This window comes from Carassius auratus, unplaced genomic scaffold (genome assembly GCF_003368295.1).
Source record: "Carassius auratus strain Wakin unplaced genomic scaffold, ASM336829v1 scaf_tig00031547, whole genome shotgun sequence".
In the NCBI taxonomy this organism is placed as follows: Eukaryota; Metazoa; Chordata; class Actinopteri; order Cypriniformes; family Cyprinidae; genus Carassius; species Carassius auratus.
In genome coordinates this window covers 279,283-289,323 of record NW_020525932.1, presented here as the reverse complement: position 1 = coordinate 289,323, position 10,041 = coordinate 279,283, and the positions used below count along the sequence as shown (strand labels likewise).

Genomic DNA, 10,041 nt, shown 5'->3' with positions numbered 1-10,041 from the left:
TTGGCAAATGTCAACACTTGTTGAGGCTTTATTTTTCGTTAATTTAGCCACTGTATTGAATAAATACCTGGGGTTACGTTTGTTTTCTTCTAAAAGAGAAGAAACGTAATCGGATCTAGCAGTTTAATGCTTTTCTGTAGGATAGGTTACTTTTCCGCCAAGCAATACGAAATACCTCTAGTTTTGTTTTCCTCCAGCTGTGCTCCATTTTTCGGGCTGCTCTCTTTAGGGTGCGAGTATGCTCATTATACCATGGTGTCAAACGGTTTTCCTTAACCTTCCTTAAGCGTAAAGGAGCAACCTTATTTAAAGTGCTAGAAAAGAGAGAGTCCATAGTTTCTGTTACATCATCAAGTTGTTCTGAGGTTTTGCTAAGGAATTTGGATACATCAGGAAGGTAACTTAAAAAGCAATCTTTTGTGGTAGAAGTGATGGTTCTTCCATCAAACGGTTTATAATCTATATATATATATATATATATTTAACTTTGAAACCTTTATTTTTTTTTCATTTATAAAATTTGTATTCAAAGAATCTTGAAAGAAAATGCTTCATTATACAAAAATATTAAGACAGTATGAAGAGAGAGAGACAGTGAGAGAAAATTCCCCAAATCAGTTCCATCTTTTGTATTTTGCTTGCTACATGATTCAAATGGAAGCATGTAAATATCAACATGATTTTCTCCACACTGTAAAATAATTGTTAAAAAAAATGAATGACAGATACCAAACAAAAGATGTACAATGTAAAATACCCCAATTAAAAAGCTTCTTCAATAATAATCTAAATCCTGATCATTGATCATTATTCTGATCAAAATATTTGTTCATTTATTATGATCAAAATATTTTTTTTCATTTATTATTATGATCAAATACCTTCACCGTGAAAAGTAAATCTCTTGCAATTAACAGTTAGCTAGCAATAGCTCACATGCATCAGCTACTGTAACTACAGAATCACCAACTACACAATTACTGCCTTCAAATAAAGTTACATGCAGAATATTCTCAATGTGTCTTGCTTTTCTCTAGGACCATGAGAGCATTTACAGCACAACTGTCCTCTTCATCAAACAAACCTGAGAATTACTGTTCAATCACTCTCTTTAGGAAGCGGGAAAGAGGGAGAAAGGAATGAGAGAAAGGTTGAATAAGAGGAGTTTGGGCACACTTCTGAAGTTGGAGTTGGATGTTGCAGTTGCAGTTGTATTTGTAGTCGTAGTTGCAGTTGTATTTGTAGTTGTAATTACAGTTGCAGTTGTATTTGTAGTCGTCGTCATAGTCGAATATTCAATGTCAGTGTTGAATTGAACAAATCCAGGCGTGTTGCTGCCCGTGTAAGACTTGATCCAGTCCTGATACTCAGATACTCTGGAGTACACACCAGGATATTTGGGGTCAGCACATCCTTCACCAAAACTCGCAACGCCAGACTGAATCCACAGGGAGCCGTTCTTGCTGACCATTGGACCTCCAGAGTCTCCCTGTATTGACAAACAAGTATTTTGTTTAAATTGATGCTATAAAAAAGGGGTCTGGTGTCATGATTGAGTACGTTTACATGGACAACAATAATCCAAAATTAACACGATTAAGACAATACTCTGATTAAGAATCTACCATATAAACTGAGATTTTTGATTACTTTAATCTGGCTGAAGTCATACTCGAAGTAAACACAAATCAAATTAAGACGTGGAGTGTTCCTATAAAGTTGCACTATTGAAGTGTAGTATATACATTTCCACACCTTAATCACACTATTACCATCATGTAGAACTATTTGCCACATTTTGCGGCAGGATACACACACGGCAGCCATAAACCGTTTGACCGTAAAACAAAAGACCAAGACTTCAAGCAAGAAGGCATGTTTTTACTGGTCGTTGTCTGTTTTAATGTATAGCATGACATGTAATTAACTACACTTGAAGCTGTCGTAAAATTAAAAAAGAAACACACAAAACTGTATAGTACTGAAGATTAACTGTATGTTGATATGTGAAATTGACCCTTTGCAAGAACTCTCCCTCCTTAATTACTGTTGCTATGTCCGACAGGCCATGCCGCTCTCACACACCCCTTATGAAAAAAAGGTTTATACAAGTGTGCTATTCGTATGATTCTTTTAAACAAAAAATAGGAAAGTATGCTTTTAGCTTACTTTATTTACTTCTCAGAAATGGGCTTTATGTTCTTCTCAGAAATATACTCAAAATGAAATATAAGTATACTTGATTTATACTTAAAGGGGGGGGTGAAATGCTCGTTTTCACTCAATATCCTGTTAATCTTGAGTACATATAGAGTAGTACTGCATCCTTCATAAATCCAAAAAGTCTTTAGTTTTATTATATTCGTAAGAGAAAGATAGTCTGTACCGATTTTTCCCGGAAAAACACGAGCCGCTGGAGGCGTGACGTGTGGGCGGAGCTAAAGAATCACGAGCGCGAATAGGCTTTTGCGTTGAGAGCATGTGGAAGCTGTGACATTACCGTGAGGGAAAACCCATCATCCAAAACAAACCATGACTTACAGTCATATTCAGCGTATATTTATGATCCAGAACCAGATCCAGAGGCTGAAACTGAACGAAAGCAGCAGCAGCAACGACTCGCTCCGAGCGGGGCTCGAACCCGGGTCTCCAGCATGGGAGGGGACGCACTAACAAGGAGGCAGAGATATTTGAAGCAGTTTTACTCACCGCATGCGGTTCCAACACACGATCGTGACCCTTTTTCCTTGGGATTGCATCATCCTTAAGAAATAAACGATACGCAAATCCGTCGTCAAACTGGGCCTTTTGAACAAGCATCTTCGAAATCCCAGTGGAAAAACACTTGCACAATTCCGCTGATGCTCTGTAAAAATAAACTCAATCCACTGGTCCCTTAATGCTGTTTTATTTTTATTTTTTTTGGGTAATCTGTGCAGGGTTGTCTTGCCCTGCCTTGTGCTCTCAGTGCTCTGCTATACGGGAGCGCGCGCTCTTCCGGGAGAAGTGCCCTAGGACCCATATAAGGAAATTCCGCTCCATCTAACGTCACACAGAGCCATACTCGAAAAAAACTTTCCGAAACTTTTGACAAACCGGAAGGAGTATTTTGGGAACAAAAATACTCCTTCAAACGTACAACTTAATTTTTGAAACTTTGTCCATGTTTAGCATGGGAATCCAACTCTTTAACAGTGTAAAAAACTCAGTATGCATGAAATAGCATTTCACCCCCCCTTTAAAAAAGTCTAAATATATTTGAACTATACTTGTGCTCCTAGAATCAGTGTTTTCATTATTATATGGCAGAGGGCGCTAGAACACATCTTCTGTACAAAATTTCCCAAAATTATACACCAGATACTAGCACATGTATCATGATCATCTGACATGAAACAGCATCAAAACTGTAATGTTATGGAATAAAATGTCGACTGATGAAGAGGTAATAATTAAGTCAAGCTTTGGGGTGTTCAACTTCATCTACATTTTGATTATCATTCTGAATTCAATTCATTGTTTTTTTTTTATGTAACTTACCCTCTTTAGAGAGTTTAAAAAAGAATGCATGAAGCTAGAATTTTTTTTTCTGTTTACAAGCAGATACCCTGTTCTTTCTTTGAATGTTTTGTATGTTCAGATATCATACAACAAAATTAAAACCTAAATAGGGACATACTAGTATACTTAAAGTATGATGTAAAGTTCACTTAAAGAAAACTTATGAGTATACCTGCAGTATAAAACTACTAAACTAGTAGTTTACTGAGACTATACTTCAAAAGTGAACAAAGTATCTAATTAGTAAACTATCAGTGTACCTATAAGTTCACTTTTAATATAATTGCAGTACAAACTACAAACATAGAGGTAAACTCAAAGTTTGCCACTGTTATACTTAAAGTATAATTAAAAGTATAGCTTTATATATTAGAAAGTGGGCATGAGGCCATATCTCCCCAACGGTATGACGTTTTGAGACCAAACTTGGTGTGTGTTTTATAACAAACATGACCAGAGGCTATCTGCAGTGTTTTGGCACAGTGCCACCTAGTGGTCAGGAGATATGAAAATGCATAATTTTGCTTATGATTTATGAAAGGTTTGACCAAAAATCACAAAACTGGTCTCTTTAGATTCAGTGTGCCATGCCTAGTCGAACACAATTTTTCCATGTCAACCATTTTTTATTTTGTCATAAAATGCTATAATTTACGAACACATTAATGTATAATTATGAAACTCGGTAGGCAACTTTGACACTATGCTGAGAACACTGATACCAATTATGCCAAACTGCATCTGAGGTTTGTATCTCTGCAAAGGTTTGACATATTTACACCAAACTTTGTATGTGCCATTGTCAACTCACACTTAACACGCACATCAGTTTGGTAACAGCGCCTACTGGCAAAGAGTAATAAACCATTCATCAACCTTTAATTATGAAATTTGCAAAAATTCTAATAAATTTTGATTGCATTAGGTTATTGTTATGAAACTGGTCTTAAAATATTAATTTGGTCGTTTGGACAACAAACACATTCATTCTTTTGTAGGAAATCTGAACTCCCTGTCCACCATTTTGATTTAAGTTAATATTCTAGTTTTTCTAACTCCTCCTCAACTGTTCGTCCGATTTTCACCAAAATCGAGACAGATCATCTTTAGACTGTGCTGAAAAAAAGTTTTTCATGTCGATTGACAAAACCGTTTTCGTACAGCACCATTACAAATTTTAGGCTCAGTGCCAAAATGTTTTTAATGAATATCTGCAATGCAATAAGACTGGTCTCAAAATATTAGACAGCATAGACAGTACCATGCCGTGGGTTTTCAGTCAGGGCCTTTAGTAAGCAACTGTAAACTACATTTCCTTACACAACTGCTAATATGCCAAATGCATATAATTCACATATTATGCCGCACACAGGCTATCAACGACAATGACAGCTGATCAACAATTTCAACAGTAGACTAGATAGGGGTGGTTTAAATTTGGAGTTAATTTCCCTACATCGATCAGTAGAAGTATACCACAAATACATGATTCACTACGAACATTCATGTCACTCTGAAATGATGATGCACTCACAGCAGCAGAATTGTACAAATTCTGGACATCCACACACAAGCCACTAGGGCTGTGCAAAAAAATCGTAGACGATTTTCATGCGCATCTCATCAATAAAGGCACTCCTGTACTTAGTAGTATATCTCCAGCACGTGCGTTCAGGTCAGGATTGCCAGGTTTTCAAAACAAAACCTGTCCAATTGCGTTTCATTCCGGGTGATAAAATAAAACATCTTTTGGAGGGGTTCCCTTGGTAAAATTCGCATTTTAGGGGCTAAATATCACATTATTGGGATTGGGGTCACTTCAACCCATGGACATGAAAAACAACTGCATACTTGGCAACACTGGTTGGCATTTACTACACAAAGCCATAGTTCACTGACAATCTAAACAAAATAAATGTAAAATCGCAGGCGATTCTTTGTCGATTTTGAAAGCAACTTTGTGTAGCTTGTCTGTGAACTACAGCTCTGTGCAGTAAATGCCGCTCCACCTGAACCAGTTTTGCCAAATCCGTGGTTGTTTTTCATGTCCACGGGTCGAAGAAACCCCAATCCCAATAACGTGATATTTAGCCCCTAAAATGCGAATTTTACCAAGGCATGCATTACAATGGCAACCCTGATCTGAACGCATGTGCTGGAGATATACTACCAATTACAGGAGCGCCTTAATTGATGAGATGCACATGAAAATCGCATTCGTTTCTTTCCACAGCCCTACAAACCACAGCATTATCAAACAACACATACACCTCCATAACAATGTGAATGAATCAATACTCGTCAAATAATAAAGCACTCGTCACTTGTAAATAAAGCCTGTGTGTCTTTCATTCAGTGTCCCTTTACTCGTATTAAAAAAATAAACATAGCCAAATAACTTATTGTGCTTGGTGCTAGCTGTTAGCCAGTCATAGATGCAATTTATCTTTGAAATGGTGCACAAAACCGTTGTTAACAAATTCAGATTCAGTAGTTTATCTTTCAGTTATTCCTCTTTCGTTTGCAAAAGTGTGCCTTGAAAAAGGCAGATCGGCAGTATGTGTAGAGGCGCCGGTGACAGCGGCTTGGAAATGACCAATTAAAGGCTGGACGCAGTGTTGACAGATTGGGCTACTTTAACACTGTTGCCACGGGTTGTTTTTTATGTCTGCTGGTTGAAGAGACCTCGGTGCGTGATATTTATCCCTTGGTATGTGAATTTTATCAGGAGAACCCAGCCAAAATGTGTATTTTTAACTGGGGACACATCGAAAATTGATTGGGTGGTTTTGTTGAGAAAACCTAGCAACCCTAACTGGGGTAAGCACTGGGGACGTAGCTGGTCCCAGAGGGCGTGATGTCCTGGAACATCAACATTTGATTGGCTGATGATTCTATCACTAATGCTCGTTACAAATCAGATTTGCTGTCTTTGAACTAAAGGGAAGCACTATCTATATAGCAGGCCCTGTATTTATTGTCTAAGTGCTGGCCACAGACTTTTTTTTATGTAGGTGGTCCAGTTCAACCTCAGTGAAACTAATCATAGGCCATTTTGTGGACATTACACAAATGAAAATGATACTTAAATAATAATAATAATAATAAAAAAAATGGCCCAACACTGAACATAGAAGCTGAACTTCCTGTCCGCCATTTTGATTTATGTTGTAAACATATTTTTTCAAACTCCTCATCAACCTTTCGTTCGATTTTCAACAAACTTGAGTCAGATGATCTTCAGACTGTCCTTACAAAATGTTATGGATTTCGTGTCGATAGACAAAACCGTTTTCATATACCACAGCAACAAATTTGAGACATGATCCCAAAATTGCACTTGTAGTTATATCTCTGCAATGCGTTGAAATATTGACACCAAACTTTGTGTATGTCATTGTCAACTTACACAGAACACACCATATAGATTTGATAAGAGCACCACTTATTGGTCACTCTTGATAAGCCAATAAATCATGCTACTAGAGGTTGTATTTTTTATTTTTCAGCCATTTCAATTACAATCATCCTATAATTGCTTTTTATTACTGTTGCATTTGGTCTGATGCTCCATTCCATGCTTAACTCCTCAACTTGCCGCTGGACTGCTTGGTCCCATAATTGCTGCTTGCAGCTATATTTCACTATAGGTTTTCCCAAACAGATTTGGAAAACCAGTCTGTGTGTATTCTGTATTTTTGTCTCATCTTTTTTTCCGCGTCACTCTAAAGTGTCACTCTAAAGTCTTGCTTGATTTCATGTGAGAAAGTGTTTTTTTTTTTTTTTTTTTCATCAAGGGTTGCCAGAGATTATTTGTGCAGCTAATCAATGTTGTGTTGTGTAGTATGAGTACTGCTAAATCAAGAAGTTGACGGATGACTAGAAAACGTGTTGTGTAGTATTGTATGAGCATCATGACGGTTCATGTAGTCTCGTAGTCCTGTAGTTTGAGCTTGGCCAATCTAGCAAGTGGTACCAAGTGGGTAATCAGTCTTATTTTTCATATTCAGATTAGTCCTATCTATGTTTTTATGTAACTGATGTTAAAAGTTATGAACAGTCTTACAAAAAAAAAAATCAATGACTAAGCTGTTTGAGCAACAGGTATTGTGTCAGGAATCAGGAATGCAAGTTCATGACCAGTGCAGTAAAGACAGGGTTTAATTAAGAATTTAGACTGACAGTATAAAGTTTGCAGGTGACAAAACTGGTGAGTAGTGTGTTGTAAATCAATTTGGATTAAAAAGGGTTTCAAATGAATAACTAATGTCTTACCTGACATGAATCTTTTCCTCCCTGATTTATCAATCCAGCACAAATCATATTGCTTGTGATGCTTATGTTGACCCCTCCATAAGCATTATCACAGGCACTGTTACTCACAACTGGTATCATCACCTGCTGCAGTGTGTTAGGAAGCTGAGTGCCTGTGACACAGATCAGAGGACACATTGTATGGTTTTTAAAAACATTTCTTGGTAAACTTTCAAGGTTTATAGTAATATTTGCATTAAGTTAACTGGTAAGCAAATGCTCACTTACCATTAGATTGCAGGTAACCCCATCCAGTGACCCAGCTCTCTGTCCCTCCACCAAACACACTCCCAGCCGCTGCCAGACAGACCGGCTTAATGTAATCAGAGAAAGTCACAGAGGAGGAGAGCTGGATCAGTGCTATATCATTGTCAGCATTAGATATGTTAAAGTTAGGATGGTTGATGATTTGACTCGCTGTCCTGTTTGTCTCATCAGGGTTTGAGCCGGATTGGTTCAGACGACCGAAGTACATAATGTAAGATGCATTGAACCTGTAAATAGAGAGAGTCTGCTTTAATCCCACTATTATCAATCTACAAGTATATCTTAATCTTTATTTATTCATTAAACTTCATACTCCTGGAAGCAGTGTGCTGCAGATAACACCCAGTCTTTATTGATGAGAGTCCCGCCACAGTTATGTCCGAACCCAACCTCATGAATGCTGACCTGCCACGGCCAAGCCCCTGCTGTCGCATCCTCCCCTCCAACAATCCTGTTACTGAGAGGGGCTCGACCACATACTGATGATAGAAAGAGATTTCTTCTTAAATTGCCTCTCAGACACAGAAAACACATCTGTGAGCTTTGTTATCTTTATGACAACTTACCATCTAACTGGCAGAGCAAACCTGTGTGGAAAGACAAAGATAAAAGGCTAAATAAACAGAAAGTCATTCAGACAGAGCTGATAAACGGGTTTGTGTAGTTCACCTGTTGTTACATCAGTGCTGGTGAATAATAGCATGAAAACAAGAAAAACAAGAAAAAAAAAACATCCTTTTACCTCTATAATGTTTATGGACTTTTGCCAAAATACATGTAAAATGATTTTATATTCATGAGCTGAATAATTTAACTAACCTAAATCGGTTTAGTTTAACATGCTGTGTGTTTGTGAATGAGATACTTCTGTTTCTCTATAGGTTTATTTCTTAGTTTTATGCCCATAAACATGTAGTGAGCGGTACTGAATAGAAAATAATTGTGTGCATGCCTTTGTGTGTGTTTTCAAACAATGTGTGAGTAGTGAGTAGTCAAGAATTTTACAGTATATTACAATGTTTTACCATATTGTACAGTTTTTTCATTTTTTGTTTGAACACTGTTTATTATTTATAATTATCAATATTTTACACATTTTGGGATAATGGTCAAGTCATTAAATCTATAACTAAAAAAAAATCAACTGCATCCTGATTTTTGACATCCTGGAATTTACATGAACTTAACTCATTCATTAAAATACATAAACTAAGTATTTATAAAACATTCATCCAAATGCTGTATTGAAGGATTAAATGTGTTGCCAGTTTAAGAGATGATTATTGTGGTGCATCGCTTAGAATGCATGAGACGTAGCTTCATCAGTTTCTTTATTCCACTCTTGTAAAAGGTGGATAGATGTGTGGTTTGTTTGTTGCACGCACAAATCCACCAAATCAACAAGAATTAGCAAAACACTGATCTCTCACTGACTGTAACTTCACTCAAACTAAATGTCCTCTAATGCGTTAGTCTTTTGAAGTCATATTTAAGCAGTCTGTTAGCCACCTCTGCTGGACTGGTTTGTACAATCCTTTACAACAAATGCAGAATTTGTGTTTATCTACAAAACTTCAAGCTTTTAACCACAAGAATTCAGTTTTTACAGTCATGAGAAATAACATTTGCCAAGAGTATTAAAAAAAATGACCTTAGGTATTAAATGGCTTGAAATTGAAAAAACTGAAACAAAATTTATTAAATGGACACTAATTTTACGTCAGTTTTTCTGTAAGCTCTCACCTGTTATGTAGAGAAGTGTGATGACAGAAACACTCAAAGCGCTGTTGAACTTCATCCTTCTGCTCTGCTCTCTGATCTCACTGTTTCTTGACCGTCAGCTTTCTGATGAGATGAAAAACAAGAACCGCAACATTTATCAAGAGTTCCCTGTCTCCA

At 37.0% G+C, this 10,041-nt stretch overlaps 1 protein-coding gene across 1 annotated transcript; it reads right to left on the bottom strand.

Moving 5' to 3' along the window:
* Positions 1-554: 554 nt before the first annotated feature.
* Positions 555-8,027, bottom strand: LOC113080526 (clotting factor B-like). Its single transcript, XM_026252680.1, has 3 exons — positions 7,837-8,027; positions 1,270-1,489; positions 555-1,239 (listed from the first exon to the last, which is right to left on the bottom strand). The coding sequence occupies exons 1-3, from the start codon at positions 8,011-8,013 to the stop codon at positions 1,112-1,114; spliced, it is 525 nt and encodes a 174-aa protein (XP_026108465.1). The 5' UTR covers positions 8,014-8,027; the 3' UTR covers positions 555-1,111.
* Between the last annotated feature and the right edge of the window lie 2,014 nt (positions 8,028-10,041).